This window comes from Ostrinia nubilalis, chromosome 24 (genome assembly GCF_963855985.1).
Source record: "Ostrinia nubilalis chromosome 24, ilOstNubi1.1, whole genome shotgun sequence".
NCBI lineage: Eukaryota > Metazoa > Arthropoda > Insecta > Lepidoptera > Crambidae > Ostrinia > Ostrinia nubilalis.
The window spans coordinates 3050720-3072456 of record NC_087111.1 but is presented as its reverse complement, the minus strand read 5'-3'; the positions used below and the strand labels follow the sequence as shown (position 1 = coordinate 3072456).

At 40.2% G+C, this 21737-nt stretch overlaps 1 protein-coding gene across 1 annotated transcript in view; it reads left to right on the top strand.

The window, feature by feature from the left end:
- The window catches only part of LOC135083723 (protein O-GlcNAcase), a 47101-nt gene extending 33362 nt beyond the window's left edge, over positions 1-13739 (top strand). The window contains exons 18-22 of the mRNA XM_063978447.1: positions 9268-9356; positions 9939-10084; positions 11070-11218; positions 11868-12039; positions 12985-13739. Of these exons, the coding sequence (XP_063834517.1) occupies positions 9268-9356; positions 9939-10084; positions 11070-11218; positions 11868-12039; positions 12985-13112 (684 nt within the window). The 3' untranslated portion in view covers positions 13113-13739. The remainder of the gene's footprint in view (positions 1-9267; positions 9357-9938; positions 10085-11069; positions 11219-11867; positions 12040-12984) is intronic.
- Positions 13740-21737: the final 7998 nt, after the last annotated feature.

Sequence of the window (21737 nt, the reverse complement as noted above, 5' to 3'; positions counted from 1 at the left end):
GGCCAAACAATGTATAGCGTGCCAGAAATCGAAGATCATTCGACATAATAAGGCCCCACTTATGCAGTTTCCAGAATCAGAACGATTTGAGCATGTCCACATAGACATAGTCGGACCTCTGCCAATATCTAATAATAACAGATATGTAGTAACATTCATAGATCGTTTTACACGATGGCCAGAAGCGATACCAGTACCGGAAGTAACAGCTGAAGTAGTAGCTAACACATTTTACAATAATTGGATCACGAGGTTTGGTTGTCCAGTCAGGATAACAACCGATCAAGGACGGCAGTTCGAGTCGAATTTATTCACATCTTTAGCAAAGTTAATGGGTATCAAGAAGATCAGAACGACAAGCTATCACCCACAAGCTAACGGAATGGTAGAGAGATGGCATAGAATTATGAAAACAGCCATAATAGCGCGCGGTAAATCAGCAGACTGGTCACGTGAGCTACCTACCATTTTGTTAGGCCTGCGAACGACGATTCGACAAGACTGTGACGTCAGTCCAGCACAGATGGTCTACGGAAGCTACATTAGAATACCCGGAACATTTTTCGAAGTAAATGAAAAACACAATATAATTACACCCGACTCATTTGTCGAAGAATTGCAACGATCAATCCAAAACATTAAACCAGTTCCGAGCAATATCAAGACGTCCAAAAACACTTTTATCTACAAAGACATGAATACATGCAAACACGTATTTGTCAGAGTAGACGCTGTGAAGAAACCCTTGGTAGCACCGTACGAAGGCCCATACCAAGTTTTGGAAAAACATGAAAAATATTTCAAACTTCAATTACCAAATAGAACATGCGTTATTACAATCGACAGATTGAAACCAGCGTTCATAGTCCACGAGGGCGACGACATCAGAAACGCATCGCCTGCACAAAAATGCACTGAATCGCAAGGCGATGACGTAAAATCGGCACCACCGCCGTATGTTACAAAGTCAGGCCGAATTGTCAAGCCCGTCGTCCGTTTTCGCAACTAATCATTTTTTAACATTTGCAGTTTTAAACAACGCAATTCATTTCGCATTCAACCGTGAACCGAAGACAACACCAACTGCAACATGGGTAGCCACTCATCCAAAGAGGAGATCGTTGTCTCCCAGGGACAAGCAGCCGCAAGTGGCGGGAACGCACAAACTACGAGTACCATCACGAGAATCGAGATGCTGATGGGTGCCGTATGCCTAATATTTCTCATCGTGGTGGCATACTGTTTTCTGAAGCGGTGTGTCGCACGTGGCCGGAAGGCCATAACCAACGAGCTCGCGAGGATAACCTCCAACATCCCGATGACATCGGTAGCTGCGGTGTCTGCAGCAACGAGAACCGCACAGGCACAACAAGTGAACCCCGCTTTTGTGCCCTAAATAAGTGATTTTTTTTTTAAAACTCAGTGCAGTGTTAACGTGGTAAAGATAAGTGCAGTGCATAAAGACAAAAACCAAGTGCTAGATAATTAAGTACCTATAGCAATAATATGTATTTTTTTTTATTAACCTTTGTTTATATGTTTTGTTCATTTCATGTTAAGTAGTTTAATGTGAACATGTTTTCATTTACCAGGAATAATTATTTTTAAATTAAATCGTTTAATTTTGATTTTATAACTCATAAAATTATGTATACAGCGTTTTTTCAATTTTATTAAATACATTTTAGATAAACAACATGATAACGATTAATAACGATTATACTATACAGTAGTTAAGCATTATTGTGTAAAAATGACATCTCATTTTTTTCCCAAAGGGGGAAAGTAATGTAGCGTCTAGCTGTCAATGAACTTAGGTATGATGACCTACTTTATTTTATTGCAACATTGTACTTGTGCGTAATAAATCAGTATGAAATTAATATTTGTTGTGACTGCCCGTTTCCCTACTCATACTCAACACACTACATACACACGATTAACTTTACAATCCCGTATTCACAATAGATGCTTGCTTAAGTGAAGCAGCAAATCGAACGCATAGCGTTGAATAGAGCTCTGTGATTGGTGTTTGAGGTGGAAATTAATCGTGTTTACTGGAGGGATTTAGCATATTAAACTCACTTTTAGGAAAATAAACTATTTATTACTTGCACACCATGATGCTTACAGAACGGAAGTAGGAGGGAACCATAAAGCACTAATGTCTATGATTTGACATTTATACGTTCGGAAACGCATACAGTATTTCTAACACCCCCCTTCGATTGATAGTTATCCCCTAGATTAACTTATACAATCGCAAAAGAAATACTAAAAATTTTGGTTTACACACTTTTGCAACCATACCAAAAACTTAAATTTTTACTTTACATCCTTTTGCATTGCAAAGGTCCAAACAAAATTAAATATTTCAACTTACATCCTTTTGCATTGCAAAGGTCCAAACAAAATTAAATATTTCAACTTACATCCTTTTGCATTGCAAAGGTCCATAACAAAATTAATTATTTCAACTTACATCCTTTTGCACTGCAAAGGTCTAAACAAAACTAAACATTTTAACTTAACTTTCAAGCTATTTTAAACTTATTTACTTACATATTAACTTATAATTAATCTCCATGCAAATTACAGTTTTGCACTTATATCATAAACTATGTTTTACTTATCTATGATTTAGTCATTTTAACTTTGTTCTTTTACAATTAATGAACTTTACCATCAGTTTCAATTATACAATGTTCGGTTTAAGTTTTTCTCTTTAAATATACTTTCATACTGTTTTACAATGAATTACTTTTATCTTTCTCTTTTAGACTTTATTTTTACTATTCATGAATTTCACAATGTTTTATTTTATTACTTTTACATTATACATCTTAATTTACATTGCATGAATTTTACAATCTTATTTTATGTCTTAATTTATTCAATATTACCTTTAATTATTTCTAGGTAAGTACACTTTTACAATTTGTTTTTAATTACTTTTACATCACAAAATTCAGTTAGTTACTGTTATCAGCTTATAAAGATTCATTATAACAAAATGAAATTAGTTAATATTTAAACATTTTCTCAAATATGACAGTTTTTCATTACTCAATGATTTAGTACATAAGTCTGCTAAATTATTTTCAGTTTCAATGTACTGAACATCAATTTCTTTGGATAATACAATATCTTTAACAAAATGATATTTTGTGTCAATGTGCTTAGCACGCTTACTATTCTCAAAAGATTTAGTTAATTGAATTGAACCAATATTATCTATGTATAAAATACACTTAAAGTCTCTATTAATTCCAATAAAATCAGTGAAAAGTCCTTTCAGGTAAAGTAACTCACATGCGCTGGTTGCTGCTGCTATGTATTCTGCCTCAACGGTTGATAGGGCCACACATGTTTGTTTCCTTGATAGCCAGGCTATTGTATTTCCTCCATATTGTGATACTGATCCTGTCATGCTCTTGCGGTCTGTCGAATTTCCTGCCCAGTCAGCATCTGAAAAAGATTTTATTAGTATGTCTTCTTGGTTCTTCTCATAGATTGGTCCCATGTCAATGGTCTCTTTCAGGTATCTCAAGGTTCTCTTGGCTTGAGTCCACAGACTTTTTGTCGGTTTGTCCAGGTATTGACTTAGATATGATGTTGTATAGGCTATGTCTGGTCTTGATACTGTTGCTACAAACATTAGGCTGCCAATGATTTGCCTATATGGTATGTTGTCACATATTTCTTCACTTGTGTCAACTTGAAATCCCTTTGTAATTGGAGTATTTGTGCCTTTACAATCTTTCAGTCCAAATTTTTGTAACATCTTGTTTATCTGTCTTGTTTGTGTTATTTTCAAGGTATCTTTTGTTCTATTTATTTCCATTCCTAGGAATAATTTAAGTTCTCCAAAATCTTTTACTTGAAATTCTTTCTTTAAGTCTTCTACTACAATTTCTATATCTTTGTCCAATCCAGTAATTATTATGTCGTCAACATAAATCAGTAAAAATACTTTTCTTTCATTTCCACAGTATAAACAAAAGTCATGTAATGATCTTTTGAATCCTCTTTGCTGTATGTAGGTGTCAAAGCGTTGGTTCCAGCACTTTGGGCTTTCTCTTAAACCATATAATCCTCTATTCAATTTCAGTACTTTATCTTTCTCAACTTTGACTCCTTCAGGTGGTTTTATGTAAACTTCTGATTCTATCATGCCATTTAAGAAGGCTGTAGGAACATCGAGCTGTCTCAATGGCCAGTTATTTTGAACTGCATGTGCTAACAAAGCTCTTACTGTCGTTGTTCTTGCCACAGGTGCATAGTTTTTACCAAAATCTTCGTGTTCTTTTATTTGAAAACCTCTGGCTACTAATCTTGCCTTTTTCACATTATTTTCTTTCAGCTTAAATATCCATTTTGCATCAATAGCTTTCTTATTCTCAGGTAAGTCTGTCACTGTCCATGTATTCATCTTTTCATGTGCTTTTAATTCGCTTTGTATTGCTTCTTGCCAACCTTGATTTAATGCTTCATTGTAGGTTTGTGGTTCATCATCTATACTTATTAGACAATATGCTTGGTGTAACTCATACTCATTTAGACATGCTGGTTTATTTACTCTTCTTCCTGATCTAGTCACTTTATCTTTATTTTGTGTAGTCGCTTCTGTCTCTATTTCACTTTCATCCATATTACTTGTATCTTTCTCTATTATTTTCTTCCTTGTTTGTTTTACTGTTTCTTTCTCTTCATTATTTATTACAACATTCTCATTTTCATCTGTAGATTTTTCATTTTCAAACTCATTCTTTGGAATGTACTTTATATCTGTTTCATCAAAACGAACATCTCTTGTTATTGTTATTTCATCAGTCTCCGGTATCCATACTTTGTATCCATTTTTCCCATAACCAATCATTCTCACATGTATTGCTCTTTGATCCATTTTGTCTCTTTTAGGTAATACTACCATCCAACCTTTTGCTCCAAATGTTACTAATTTCTTGAGTATGAATTCCTTTCCAAATATTTTTGCTGGAATTTTGTAGTTGATCGCTTTACTTGGACATCTATTTATCTGATATGTTGCAGTGAGTACAGCTTGACCCCACAAGTGTCTTGGTAGATTAGATTCATCAAGTATTGTCCTTGCTTTATCGTAGAGAGTCCTATTCATTCTTTCACTTTTGCCATTCATTTGCGGACTGTACGGTACTGTATATTCTATCTGTATTCCTTTGTTTTCACAGAACCTTTTGAAACTATTTGATGAGTACTCGCCGCCGTTGTCACATCTCACTCTTTTGATCTTTATGTCCTTTTCAGTCTCAATCATTTTTATATAAGTAATTATGTTGTTTGCTGCTTCAGATTTATTTTTCAGTAGAAATGTGTAGGTAAAATGTGAATAGTCATCTATTATTGTTTGAAAGTATCTGCTTCCTTCTTTGGTAGGTACTCTTGCTGGTCCCGCCACATCTGAATGTATCAACTCACCAATTGCTTTTGATTGGGGATGGTTCACCGGTTTGAAAGGTAATCTGGTACTTTTATTCTTCATACATGAATCACACACTTTGTCATCATACGGTAATTGCATCTTTGATAAACTATTTCTGTTCAGGTGTCCCAGTCTCATGTGCCAAATGTTTTTGTTATTCTCTGTATTCATGCTGTATGAACAACCTTGTTCCATTACATTAACTGTGAGTACATATAGCTTTCCAATTCTTTCACCAGTAAAAAGTTGATTATTATTTGCTTTTATTGTCACTTCCTTGTTTCTAAATAATACTGAGTAACCTCTTTCAATCAATGTATTCACCGAGAGTAAGTTATGTGTCAGTCTTGGTACTATTAATGCTTCAATTGTAATATTTTTCCCTTTCAGGTTCACTCGTAATAATCCTTTCTTTTCAGCTATTAATTTGTCTCCATTTGCCAGTTTTATTTCCACAGGTAAGTCCAATTGTTTTACATTTGTCATATATTTTTCATATTTACTTTGTATGTAATGATGTGTTGCTCCTGAATCTATTATCATATTTATGCTTTCCTTTTCATTATTCTCTGTATTTGATCTTGTCATAAACATAAACTCATTGTCTTCCGTTTCAGTTTCAGTTACATTTGCTGTTGGGCCTCTATATCTACCTCTCCGGGATCTGCCTCTACCACGAGTTGCTGCATTATTATAGCATTGATAAGCCTTATGCCCTTTCTTGCCGCATTTATAACAGGCAAAGAAATTAGTCTCGCTGCTGTTTTCTACATTTTGTTTGCTAGAAATGCCTGAGTTTTTTATTTTTAATTCTGCATCCAAAAGTCTTGATTTTACAAATTCTATATTAAGTTCTTCATTCATCGTTTCCATGGCAGTAATTACAGCTTCATATTCTTGTGGTAAGGTAATAAGCAGGTGGCATACTTTATCCGATTCATCCATCGTTGTTGCAGTTGTTTCAATCTGCGAGATCAACGTGTCAAACTTTATGAAATGATCTTGGAGTGTATCTCCACTGTGCATCTTTAGAGCGAGCAATCTCTTTTTGAGATATATTTTGTTAAATATGCTTTTTCTCTCAAAAACTTCTTCCAATTTAACAAACATGGCCGCCGCAGTCGGACATTTTTTGATTATTTCTAAATATTTGTCGGACACACATTGTACAATAACAGCTTTTGCCTTGGCGTCTATTTCTCGCCACACAGTGTCTTTTACTTCACTTTTCCTTTCCAATAATGCTCCCTCCAGTCCTTTTTCTTCCAATAATGTTTTCACACGAAATTTCCAATTTGAGAAATTAACATTTTCCACTAATTTCGGATAGACGTTCAGGGCCGTCATTTTTATATTTGCCAACTACGCTCTGCTGTTTGAGGTGGAAATTAATCGTGTTTACTGGAGGGATTTAGCATATTAAACTCACTTTTAGGAAAATAAACTATTTATTACTTGCACACCATGATGCTTACAGAACGGAAGTAGGAGGGAACCATAAAGCACTAATGTCTATGATTTGACATTTATACGTTCGGAAACGCATACAGTATTTCTAACAATTGGTTCGTGTGTGACCCTGTGCGTCCGTGCGCACTGTGAGACCTCATAGTAATGTTGTTGTTTGTGTAACTACGCCTCGCTAAACAAGGTTAGCTAGTGCCTTCAAGACTACGCACAGTAGCCGACGAGTAAGCGGTAAATGATGTGCTTACTACAAGTCAGTGTAGACGTCGCCCAACCGATGGTGCTCGCTCAGGGTTCTCCAAAGGCTGACGGGGGAGGCCTTCAAGACGGCGCATAGTAGCCGTGGGTGGCCGCCCCGCCGACGAAGAAGCGAGGTAAGTGCTACGGCCTAGTTACAAGCTAGGTGTAGTCGTCGTTCAACAGATGGCGGTCGAACAGGGTTCTCTAAAGGCTGGCGGGAAGCCTTCGAGAGCGGCGCACAGGAGCCGTGGGTGTTCCGCGGCGGGCTCGCGGCCGACCTGCGCCGCCTGCTGTGCGTGGACTGCGCCGCCGACGCGCTGCGGCCCGCGCCCCGCCCCGCGCCCCGCACGCGCGCGCCCCACGCGCCCCGCCCATACCGCCCCGCCGACGAGCAAGCGGTGAGTGATACAAGCTAGTGTGGTTAGCGCTCAACAGATGGCGCTGGCGCGGGAGTTCTATGGCAGACACCGCCGCGCCTACGATCCTGCACCGCGGTGACGAAGTTTTTTATCCCGCCAAGTATATATAGGAAAACGGAGATGGTATCAATGGGACCCTGGTTTCCGAGAAGGAAGCACTGACATCTTAGCTGCCTTGTTGTGGTTGGATATTAAAATCCCACATACTTATAAAATGATCCCGTATTTACAATCGATGCTTGCTTAAGTGAAGCAGCAAATCGAACGCACAGCGTTGAATAGAGCTCTGTGATTGGTTCGTGTGTGACCCTGTGCGTCCGCCGTCCATGCGCGCTGTGAGACCTCATAGTAATGTTTGAGAATACCATCAACAAGCGGTAACTACGCCTCGCTAAACAAGCTAGTGCCTTCAAGACGGCGCACAGTAGCCGTGGGTGCCGCCCTACCGACGAGCAAGCGGTAAGTGATGCGCCTCGCTACACGTCAGTGTATAGACGTCGCCCAACCGATGTCGCTCGCACAGGGTTCTCCAAAGGCTGGCGCGAAGCGTTCGAGAGCGGCGCACAGGAGCCGTGGGTGTTCCGCGGCGGGCTCGCGGCCGACCTGCGCCGCCTGCTGTGCGTGGACTGCGCCGCCGACGCGCTGCGGCCCGCGCCCCGCCCCGCGCCCCGCACGCGCGCGCCCCACGCGCCCCGCGTCTACCGCCCCGCCGACGAGCAAGCGGTGAGTGGTACAAGCTAGTGTAGTTAGTGCTCAACAGATGGCGCTGCGCAGGAGTTACTATGGCGCGGACCGCCGCGCGTACGATCCTGCATCGCGGTGACGAAGTTTTTTATCCCGCCAAGTATATATAGGAAAACTGGTACCTTGGTTCCCGAGAGCGACACCCGCTCGGAAGGAAGCACTGACATTTAAAAGCTTCCTGGTTGTGGTTGAATATCAAAATCCCACATACATACTTGCCTCTACCGCCCCGCTGATGAGCAAGCGGTGAGTGCTGCAAGCTAGTGTAGTTAGCACTCAACAGATGGCGCTCGTCCAGGGTTCTACAAAGGCTAGCGGGGGAGGTCTTTGAGCCCCACGCGCCCCGCGTCTACCGCCCCGCTGACGAGCAAGCGGTGAGTGCTGCAAGCTAGTGCAGACGTCGACTAACAGATGGCGCTCACGCAGGAGTTCTATGGCACGCACCGCCGCGCCTGCGGCTCAAAAACTGGACTCCGACAAACGTTACTTCGACATTACGTTACTCCGACACTACTGAATATCGACATGACTTTACTTCGACACTACACTACTTAGACAAAGGCGAATATCCTTTGTCGGAGTAGTATAGTGTCGAAGTAAAGTCATGTCGATATTCAGAAATGTCGGAGTAACGTAATGTCGAAGTAAAGTTTGTCGAAGTTTACTTAGGTAGCCCGCGCCTGCGATCCTGCATCGCGGTGTCGCATAATACGCTTTTGTTCTGAAATACGAAGCTGAATCACTTCCTATTTCAATGCTCAAGAGAGTTTTACACATAGGAGTAACCGGTGGGCGTGGGAAGGCAGTTACCCCTCCCTCTAAGGAAATTACGCTCTAACATTATCTACCTTATCTTTCTTCCTAAAGTTTCTAAACGCAGGGTACCTTACCTAAATGAATCTGATGTCAAAATGCAATTTCATTTGTTTTTTTTAGGTATGCGTAATCTGCCACAAGACGTGTCGCGATGGATCCGACTGCAGCGACCTCTTCCCAAGCGATCTGCAAACGTTGCCAGCAGATAGGTAAGATAAGATAGAAAAATACACTCACACTAATCATTTTTTACCCTTTTTAGAAATATCAGAAAAACACATCTTTGCAACCTCACGTTAAAATATCACGCAGCGTTCAATATTGGTTAGGAACGCGCATACGCGACGCGAAGTAGTCTGAGCATTGTTTTTTTAACATAATAAATGTAACTAATAACGAAAGATTACTCAATAATATTGAATCATCATCATCATCATCAACAGCCCTTTACAGTCCACTGCTGGACTATGAGCCTCCTCCACTAGAGTGGAGGGTTTTGCCATAATCCCAACGCTTGGCAGGCGGGTAGAAGATCGCAGTTTAAAAGATTGATGTTTTTCAGTGAGCGCTGCTGCCCCGTTCTCTGTTTGATGTGTAGTCCCTAAGTCGCCTCTTATGACACCCGCGGGAAGAGTAGGGGTTGGTGACAAATGTATTCTACTCTGCCGTCACCACACGGCACTATTGAGTATTATACTGTTAACAGCCTCAATGATTAATAATTTTGTGACCAGTTAGGTTTCCTATAGGCCAAAAGAGCCCATTGCATAAAAATATACCATCGTTCGCAGGCTAGTAGCACCATTCCTGACTCTCACACCAGAGCTGTGTATGGTGATAGAAGATGACGAAGACTGCCTGCATCCAGACATTGAAGCGTTGGATGGAGAGTGCGACGACTCTGGGGAGAAGATAGTCAGCGAGCAGAGGATAAACGGTGAGTGTGATAACGATTTTGTATGTTTATCGTACGTAGCGTGGGCAGGCCTCCTACTAGGTGGACCGACGATCTGGTGAAGGTCACGGGAAGAGCCTGAATGCGGGCAGCGCAGGACCGTTCATTGTGGAAAACCTTGGAGGAGGCCTTTGTCTAGCAGTGGACGTCATTCGGCTGAAACGAACGAACGAACGATGTTTATCACTTTCACGCAAAGCTAGGTGCCAGTATGTGCGACAGTGATAGACTCGAAAAAAGTCACTATAATTAGTTGTCACTGCCTGCATCCAGACATTGAAGCGTTGGATGGGGAATGTGACGACTCTGGCGAGAAGATACCTAGCGAGCAGAGGATAAACGGTGAGCTCAATAATGAATCTGTCATGTGTATTGTCTGATTTATGGAGCCTTTAGGAGTTTCTATCATGTGTGTACAAGAATGATTCTATCATGTGGTACATGTGTGACTTTTGACATGTGTGATGATTTAACGAGGAAAAATATGGGAGCATAAGGCCTCCTTAATCCGTGGGGAGTGTACCCAAAATCCTCTCTTCTGTTCTTGTACGACAACCCGCTCGGTCGTCCTGCAGTGTAGACTAAATGACCTGACGACGATGATGTCATAACTATAGCGCACGATTCTGAAACGTCAAGTGGCAAATATCGAAAACAAAAACAATAACCCAGTATTGATAGCAGCGCCCTCCTATAAATGTTAATGGGCCGATTCATAGTTGGACATCTAAAGCCTGGTCCGTGAGCACGTAGAATCCCGTCCAATGACCCCAAGCTACCCATCCCTATCGCTCGCGCGTAATTATGTTGCTGTCGCGACTGTGCGACGGGCGCCCGCAGTGAGTGTGCAAGCGCGACAGCAACATAATTACGCGCGAGCGATAGGGATGGGTAGCTTGGGGTCATTGGACGGGATTCTACGTGCTCACGGACCATGCTTTAAAATTGTGTTACATTTTCATTTCAGGTGCGAAACCAGAGATCGTAGGCTACGCGTGTGCGGCCCTGAACAGCAAAGAGTTCTACAAGCGGCAGGAGATCGCCTGGATTCCTGAAATGTGCGCCAAGTACCCGCAGTCGCTTGTGGACAGAGACGACCTCAGCCCTGCTGCCAAGGTAATTCAAAATATTTATTTGTAAGTAAGTCCTTTTCAGGTCCCTTATACATATCCCAAATATTGCTTGTCAAAATAATATTCGTTTGATTTTATACAAAAGTCGTCTATTGCTGGACAAAGATCTTCCCCAGGGATTTCTACTTCAAATAGTCTTGCGCTGTCTATATTCAGGTGCTGCCCGTGACTGTCATAATAATATGGTCGTCGGGCAACCGAGCCTGATAATCTGCCTATCTTATTACGCGTTCCCAGAAAGTTTCTGTTACAACTGTCATCATCAATTTGGCAATTTGCAAGCTATGTCGATTACTTTAGTTCTCCTATAGATCTCATTTTCTGTTCGCTTGCGAGAGAAAACATATCATAGCATGTTCCTAACTGCTGCCTTACTTATTTAGTCTTATGTTTCATCTTACTGCAGTTCTATAAATAGTCTTAAGCTAGGTTTAGACTAGTTGTTTATCGCAAGCCGTTTACCATTGATTTACATTGGCAAGCCAACTTCCGCAAGATTTACACAGTTTTATTGCTAGTCTAAACCTCGTATTCTTCTTGTTGTGTCGACAACAAACTTACAGTGTCAGCCCAAAACTCCGCCACAAGAGTGGCGTTGTCAGTTTTTCGTTTAAAACCCACGTTTGTTCCAGGACTGCGTGCGTCACTTCCACCAGTTCGCGTCGTTAGAGCGTGCACCCGACAGCGTGACGCGCGCGCACCCCGCGCTGCTGACGTGCTGCGTGCTGCCGCCGCCCGCCTGCCGCGACGCGCACGCGCCCGCGAGGCTGTTGACTTGCCTACTAGCTGCTTTGCGCGCCCACGGTAAGTCGAAGACTCAGAGATTTGTTTCCACAGTATGCTACGACGTTTAGAAGTGCTACGGAGTTTCTCACTGCTACGATGCCGGTCACTGCTACGACCCACACGCGCCCGCGGGGTCCACAGTAAGTCGAGGATGTCTGCTACGACGTTTGTGACTGCTACGAAGTCGGTCACTGCTACGACACGCACGCGCCTTCTCGTATCTATTGACTGCGTTGCAAGCCCCCGTTAAGTCAAAGCCTACTTCTTTCTCACTACGACGTTTGAGACTGCTACGAAGCCAATCACTGCTACGAACAGCACGCGCCCACGCTCCTGCTCACGTGTCTCCTATTCGCGCTGCGGGCCCACGAGTTAATTTGCTACGACTTCTGTGACTGCTACGAAGCCAGTCATAGCTACGATTCTAGTGGCTGCTATGAAGCCTGTCACTATAGCACGCCCGCCTGCCGCGACGCGCGCGCGTCCGCGGGGTTACTAACTTACCTACTGGCCACGGTAAGTTGAGGATGTCTGCTACGACGTCTGGGACTGCTACGGAGTAGTAAACCACTGCGACAAGCCGCAAACGCGCGCCTGCTCACGTCTCTGCTGGCCGCGCTAAGGGCCCACGGTGAGTTGACTACTTGCTACGACGTCTGCGACTGCTACGAAACTATTCAGTGCTACGAAGTCATCCCTGCTGCGTTTACAAAGCTGCGAAGAATTAATTAAGGCATAGATATTAGTCAACTACGAATACAAGACCTACTTTTCACCAAATCGTCGGTCCACCTAGTGGGGGGATATACTCATAAGCCCCAGTGGCCATCAGCTCTGTGCAACGCTCGATCAAATTAAAAACTAACTACAATCGTTCATTCTAGGCGCGTCCACTATACTTTTCCGCCCCAGTGGACATCAGCTCTCTTAATCAAATTAAAAACTAATCAATCTTCTTTCAAGGTGCGACCGGAGTCCACGCGTGCATAAACGCGACCGACCACTACCTCCACCAGTTCTACAGCAAGCTCGGCTTCGTGGAAGCGCACCGCAGCGCCGGCGGCCGCGTGTACATGGCGCGCGCCTTCTAGCGGCGACGCAACGCGCCGCGCCGCAGCGCAACGGCACCCGCGCTCTTCGTGTCTACGAAGCCTGTCACCGCTACGGCCGTCCGGCGCAAGATACCGCGACCTAAGCTTTAAGTTAGTCTCTTGTTTCTACTACGACGACTGCCGCTGCTACGAAGCCGGTCAGTGCTACGACGTTTGGAAAGCCGTAAAACCGCTTGGAAAGACTTCGCCAGCTATTCGTAACTACGAAGCCTATCACCGCTACGGCCGTCCGGCGCAAGATACCGCGACCTAAGCTTTAAGTTAATGTCTCTGTAAGTAAATGTTTCTACTACGACGTCTGGTACTGCTACGAATGAATTCACTGCTACGGCGATCAGAAACTTACAAAGGCGTACTGTCCCCGCGCTCTTCGTGTCTACGAAGCCTATCACCGCTACGGCTGTTCGGCGCAAGATACCGCGACCTAAGCTTTAAGTTAGTCTCGCTGTAAGTAAATGTTCTTGTTTCCACTGCTACGGAACCGGTCAGTGCTAGGACGTTTGGAAAGACTTAAAATCTACTGTAAATGGGAACGAATCTTGCTACGACGTCGCCAGCTATTCGTAACTACGAAGCCTATCACCGCTACGGCTGTTCGGCGCAAGATACCGCGACCTAAGCTTTAAGTTAGTCTCGCTGTAAATAAGTAAATGTTCTTATACTACGACGTATGGCACTGCTACGACAAGTTAAAAAAAATCTGCTACGTCTGCCACTGCTACGAGGCCGGTCAGTGCTATATCGTAATCTCGCTGTAAGTCAATTTTCTTGCTACGACTTCCGCAACCACACAAATTTATTTAATCTCTGTAAGTTAAAAATATGTTTTTGCTACGATGTCTGCCACTGCTACGAAGCCGGTCAGTGCTACAGCGTTAACGACGCGCTCTTTGTCTCAACGAAGCCTATTACCGCTACGGCTGTTCGGCGCAAGATACCGCGACCTAAGCTTTAAGTTAATGTCTCTGTAAGTAAATGTTTCTACTACGACGTCTGGCACTGCTACGAATGTATTCACTGCTACGGCGATCGGAAAGTTACAAAGGCGTACTGTCCCCACGCTGTTCGTTACTACGAAGCCTATCACCGCTACGGCTGTTCGGCGCAGGATACCGCGACCTAAGCTTTAAGTTAGTCTCGCTGTAAATAAGTAAATGTTCTTCTACTACGACGTATGGCACTGCTACGGCGATCGGAAAGTTACAAAGCGTACTGTCCCCGCGCTCTTCGTATCTACGAAGCCTATCACCGCTACGGCCGTCCGGCGCAAGATACCGCGACCTAAGCTTTAAGTTAGTATATTATGTTTCTACTACGACGACTGCCGCTGCTACGAAGCCGGTCAGTGCTACGACGTTTGGAAAGCCGTAAAATCGCTTGGAAAGACTTCGCCAGGTATTCGTAACTACGAAGCCTATCACCGCTACGGCTGTTCAGCGCAAGATACCGCGACCTAAGCTTTAAGTTAGTCTCGCTGTAAATAAATGTTTCTACTAAGACGTCTACCACTGCTACGAATGCATACTGAAAGGCGTACTGTCCCCGCGCTCTTCGTGTCTATGAAGCCTATTACCGCTACGGCTGTTCAGCGCAAGATACCGCGACCTAATCTTTAAATTAATCTCGCTGTAAGTACATAAATGTTTCTACTACGACGTCTGGCACTGCTACGGGCTACGACGTTCAAAAAGTTACAAAGGCGTACCGTTCCCGCGCTGTTCGTGACTACGAATTTTATCACTGCTACGGCCGTCTGGCGCAGGGTACTGCGACCACATAAGCTTTAATTTAATCTCTGCTGTAAGTTAATGTAGCTGTATTGTTCTTGCTACGACGTCTGCCACTGCTACGAAGCCGATCAGTGCTACGGCGTTCGGAAAGCCTTAAAATCTACTGTATAAATGAAAATGAATCTTGCTACGACATTCGGTAAGCCGTAAATACGTCATTAAATCTTTGCTATAATAAAAAACGATTCTTACTACGACGACTGTGACTGCTACGAAACCTGTCACTGCTACGGCGTGTAAAAAGCCGCGTAAACGTCTTGTAATAGTTTTTCTATTCTACTATTATTGCTACGACGTCTACGACGCCACTCACTGCTACAAATGCACAAACTAACATATAATTTTATAACAACAGTAGCTAAGTAGCTACAAACGCTGAATGTTTAACTCGATAGGTTTTTTTTTCAAGAATTTAGCAATAACAATATACTTATCACAAGTCACATCGCACCGGCTGACCAAGCAAAATGTACTGTAAATTATCATAACAAAATTGTTTTCAGTATTTCATAAAAGCATTATTAACTAACTTGTACACTGCCTTATTTATTAAGTGCCAAAATTCACTAAAAAGTTATGCTTAACGCAGTTCTTAGTAGAAATTAAATTGTTTTGCACAGATTCCTCGGCAATAGTTAGCCCCTTCACCAAAAATAAATCCTGTGTATTTAAATAATACGTCAGAATCACAATATTTATGTGAGCAACTCAAAACTATGATAATGGCATACTTATCTAAGAAAAAGTTACTAAATGTAAAATATTATGTAAAATCACAATACAATGTCAAATGTTGACTATACACTACTTGTGTACTAATAATGAATTGTATAAACATATGTAAAACTAAATAAATTGTTATTATTAACAGCTTTTGATACTGGGTTGATTCTTAATTTACTGTTTACTTTAAAAAAATAATTCATTGATTATACAATATTGTCCTGATTTAAAAAAGTATAAAAGTCCGAATGTATTTCCAATTTTTCAAGCATTCAAACAGTGACTGGGTATGTAAATTCAGTATAGCGATATCCGATTCAACACGTGTTTATATGATTATTAATGTAATATTGTCTTTGATAAAGGATATCCTATCAATATAATGTAGAACCAGTTTTGTCTCTGGTTTTATATATAAATTGGATGACCCAGTGCAATGTAAACGCCATTTTGGTGAACTAAAAATATGCAATAGATAGATCGCTATACATAAATATGTATGTCGTGTAAGTGTCGCATTCTCGTAATGAGAATCGTACACTTAAAAAATATGAATACAGCCTTATTACAAAAAGTATTTACTGTCTCCCCTTAGCCGACAAGCCAGCGGGAAGAGTGTAGACTCCTCCATTTGCTTCTGGAAAATTAGAGAGGGTCGTGCTTCTGTAGTGGAGACTGAATGACCTGGATTATGACAAAAAATTACGATATTTTCAACCGACTTCAAAAAAGGAGGAGGTTCTCAATTCGACCCGTATGTTTTTTTTTCTATGTTTGTTACGCGATAACTCCGCCAATTATGAACCGATTTGAACAAATGTTTTTTCGGCGTATAGGTAATACCTCAAGGGTGGTCCCATTTAAATTTAATAATAGAAAAAACAACCCCCAAGGGTGGAAAATTGGGGATGAACTTTTTTATACGCAATATCTCCGCCGATTATAAATCAATTTGAACGATTATTTTTTTGTTGAATAGGTATTATCAAAAGGGTGGTTTCATGCGAATTTGAAGAAAATATTTCACCCCCAAGGGTGGAAAATTGGGGATGAACTTTTTTATACGCAATATTTTTAATTTTTAGTTTTTTTTTTGTGTTCACGCATTTGAAGTCGGTTTTATTTTTTAAAAAAGTTAATTATAATTAGTCAAAATGGAGGACACTACGGTTTTACGATTATTATCAAGTACGCCGATTAATAGTTGGGCATATTAATATCATGACAATAAAAGTAGGCGCGTTGATTTTTAGTTGGCCGATAGTTGTGCCCGATTTTAAATTGTATGAAGAATCGGCCAAATCGAATCGGCGTAGTGTGCGCACTCCCATACATGCCCATACTGATCAATCAACTGCCCGACTAAACTACAGTCCTATCAACTTAAGCTGAGAATTGCATTTGTGTGAGTGATCGCCAAAAGTACCGTTAGTAAAACACATACAAATAAAATTAATGTTTTATTAAAAGGAAGTCTATAAAACACATGCTACCAATTGGGCCGATGTAACGACACTTGACACATCCTTTTAAATAAATAAATAAATAAAAACAGGTCCTCGCTCAGCATATGCCAAGGCACGAAGTACCTCGACGCTGATATTCTGCGAGCACCGTTTATAGAGAGGGCGTCCAGCCAGCCTTACAAAATACAACAAAAAGACAAACTTTATAAAATTACAAAATAAAAACAGACTAAAAACTTTTCGTTCACACCTTTAAAATACGTATTCAATTTGCATAAAATTTCTTTCACTTGGCTGCTTAATGGATTTCGTACAGGAAATTCACTTACAGTAGGAGCCATTTCAGTAATATTTGGAACACAATTACATAAAATTACACGTATCTGCTACCAGTACCCGGGGTGAAGTGAAGTATGTGAGCGACAAGCAAGCGGTGCGTGGCGGACGCGCCGCGCTTCAGGCCGCTTGCTATAATAAACCATGCGCGGGACGCGCCGCGCTTCAAGCCGATTGCCACTCTAAACTATCGGTGTGCACTCACACAAATGCAATTCTCAGCTTAAGTTGAGAGGACTGTATCGGCCGACGAAAAATCAACGGTGTGCGCCTACTCTAAAGCTTGCATTGTAGTGTCCGACCGAATGTTCGGTTTCGGTTTCGTTTTCGGTTGAGTTTCGGTAAAAACACGAGTTTCGGTTTAGTTTCGTTTTCGGCGGCAAACTTGCCGAAACTACGACCGAAACCGAATGTGCATTCGGGAGTTTCCGCGCTGTTATCGGTCATGTTCGGCGCGTTGAATGAGTGGATGAATCCGATCAGAGCCAATGTCGTGATTCGCTCGCTTGTTTGTTTGCTGTTAGTTTTGTTTTGTTGTGGTGGCGAGTTTTCGAGTGATTTATTTTGAATGGTATGGTAAGTTTTATCTCGTTTTATGTCGTTATAACATAAGAGCGGGTGTAAACATAAAAAAAATATTCAATATGACTAATAAAAGTATAGTAAGTAATCAAGTTTTATCTAACCTACAATTTTTTTTTGTTTCCCAAATGCTATACGTAAACAAACATTAGTTAAGTAGTTAGTAATGACTATAGTGCATTTCATGGTGATAATATTATGGATTCAGAGTTTCAAAGTTCATTTTAGTATTTATCACCAAGGTATCCAAGTGGCAAGTACATTAGATACTAACTTACGTACTACCAATTTTGTTTTGAGAAATTATTAAGGTAAAAGACCCGACCATGGAACGGGTTATGTACATAGATGTCCTGAATATTGCGAGTAATTAAAAAAAAATCAGACTATAAATCCTTCTTTTTCTTTTTAATACATAATTTGATACCTTTTGGAAGTTTCGGTTTCGGTTTCGGCCGAAATAGACACCGTTGCCGAAATTCGTTTTCGGTTTCGGTTTCGGTCGTAAAACTAGTTTCGGTCGGACACTATTGCATTGAGTTATTATTTTTTTGTAATAAGGCTGCTAACAATTAATTTATTTTATAATCGCTTACTGCTTTGTTTAGACTATGAATAAGTAGATATAAAATTGTATATTCCTAAATTAAGTAAGAAAACTAGTAAGCAATTGCTAACTAAAATATACATATAAAATATAAATGAAAAGTAAAAAAAATATACAATATGTATTATAATTTTGTAGCAAAGTCTGTGTAGCTAGCTATAATGATTGTCTAGTTGTAATTAGGGCGATAATTATAGTGAATTAATTAAGGTAAGTTTTTTAAATTGTGTTTTGTCGTCTCTACGATAAGTAACGGCCGAGAAATGTTAAGATGTTTTTTTAAATCATTGACGTTTATTACTATAGGTATCGAGCATTATAATAAGCTTCGTATCTTTCTAAGGTAAAAAAAATGCTTCTCCACTTCATTTATTTATGTAGGTAATAAAATACTGTTCTTGACTCAAAGCGTGAAATCGCTGCAAGTAAAAAATCATGTCATCTGTCAAAATTATGTATTTTTTTTTCTTTTAGCCTCTATTTTGTGGAGAGGCAAGTCATGTTTGCAATAGACCAGCGCTTCCCAAACTTTTATTTACTTTGACTGCTGTGATGCACTTGGGAATTTGTCATTTTTGTTACAATGACGAACACTACAAAAAAAACAGTGCAACATCGCTTCAAATTCTCAAGATAATCGCGTAAAAGCTCAATGAAGTGCATTTTCTTTACTGTAACTCAAGGAATTGAGGGGGATATCATTTATTTTTTACTTGTACCTATTGCACAAATTACTTATCGCCCAGTCCGACCTTCACCGTTCGGCTATCGTGGCTTCATTCTCTAATCGTTGTTTAAATGTTATATTCACTTTAAATATAATTTTACTTGACACTTGGCTAAATTTTCTAACTGCACGAAGCCACAATAAAAAGAAATAGTTTGGGAAGCTATCATGAGAGCTAAGGAATAGACTAATTTTAGGGAAAAATACATTTGGCAGTATAGGAAGCTGTTTCGGACAAAAGCCTAGTCAAGTGGCAGTTAAGACTGAATTGGCACAGTTGTGGATAGTTGTTATTGTGATATGTAAGTACGGTGACGATTTGATATGTAAGGATGGAATTAAAGGTTGAGGATGAGTTGCACCAACTAACTTTGACCGTAACTATAACGGTAACTGGTGTATTTTGTATGGAGTTTGACAGATCTTTGACGTTTGTTAAAGTTAAAGCAAGATGGTGCAACTCAGCTTAAGATGGTAAAATCTTGGGTCGAAATTTTTGACAAGTGTCAAATAGCTGGTCACACTTTAGCGCCAGATACTGCACTATTTTTTGTTAAGTTCTCTCTCTCACTTCTCATTTGATTTGGAACCTTATACTTATGAGATATAATGTCCATTAAGGAAACTCAATGCTGCCAACCAATTGGTCTAAAATAACTTGCACGAATCGCGCGTCTCTTTTATTTAATAATAAACGTGTGGTTTATTAATTTAAAAAATAATAAGTGGCGTTATTATTTATCTATTTTGGTACATTTGGTTTGGCAGTATTTGTTGAACGACTATGAGTTGACTATAATCGAGAAATTCGATGAATATTCGATTTGTTTAGATTACGCTGACCGGTGTTACTCCGCTCACTATATTTTAAGTAATTTTGCACAGAGCCGCATTTAATTTAATTTTATATTTATTTAGAAAGTATATGCCCAAGTTCGACTTTGCTTTTGTTATGTAAAATTTATATTTATCCTCAGTATTATTTATATTGTTAGCCGTGATAATGTCCACAATAAACTAGTCTGCGATCTTCCTATTAAAATAATCGTAGTGCATTTAGATTTTTGAAATTATATTTGTTTTAACAACTGCAGTTTTTGTAAATGCTTTTTATAAAAAACAAGGCAGCCAGCGTTTGAGAACTAAGATAAAAAATATGTAAGTAGACAACTATTGAATAACGTTTATACAAAAATAGTAATACAATGCACAAAAAAATCGTTCACTATAGTTTATTATACTTTTTCTAAGTAGATACAGACAACAGAAGATCAATCTTTTATTTGTAGTGTAACATTCTTATTTTTGTAATTATTTGATTTTGTGTATTCATTAGTTGATTTCATATTGTGAAATGGAAACCAAGCTTAAATCGTTGTGTTGCCAACAAGATCGTAAAATAATAAGGTAACTAATGTAATACGCTATTGACTTATTACTACGTGCGCGATAAGCGTAGATCTGCGTAACATCTTCAATGATATTTTTTACAATCCTACGATCAGTCATGTCTATTTCTTGATAATGTTGCCCGTATTGTATGGACAACAGCTGATCAAGGTAATCACTGTGACACTTTGAATTGTATTCGTTGTGATTTTGCTACAAATAAGTAGACTTTACTCTATGACGTCACAGGTCTCAACTTATTGCGCACGGGCATGGCAGTATAAACTTTGTATTGAAAATAGCAGCTGATATTTGCGTTTGTAATTTCATATATTCGACAGTTATTTAAGTTCCATGTTGTACGGATGTTTTGTTTTATATTATGGTGCCGGCCGTCTGACGATGAATCAAAAATAAACTCTTTAAAATAATGACGCTTTTTATTTCGTTAATTATTAAAATAATACATACAATAATTACTTAACTAATGATTTTTACGAGGGAGTACCTACTTAGGAGTTGTGGATGAATACTTAGCTCTCTTGAAATCTACAATGACCTATCCAAAATGGAAATTACAAATACCTATTTATACCAGTGTTTTTCAATCCATACAACATTTATGCATTTGCATAATTAGATTTCAGATAAATCTATATTATTTTAGAACTTTACTGTTTTTTACTAAAGTAGTTTTAACGACGACCTCTCGCGACCGGATAAAAACGCAAATGTGATCGCGGCTTTACATAATCGTTGGTTTTTATAGAATTCCTGAAGAAGGTTTACTTTTAGCTTCGTTCTGAAACCATCGAAACCATGCATCAATTAATTGTCACTTCTGAAATAACAATGACACTGTCAGACGTTACAGATGGACTCGGAGAAATTGTAATTCTTCTCCGCGGGTAAATCAATTTGAGTCAACACTCCATGTGAAATTATTTGTGATACTGTGTAGTCGTACAGTTAGCGTAACACTTT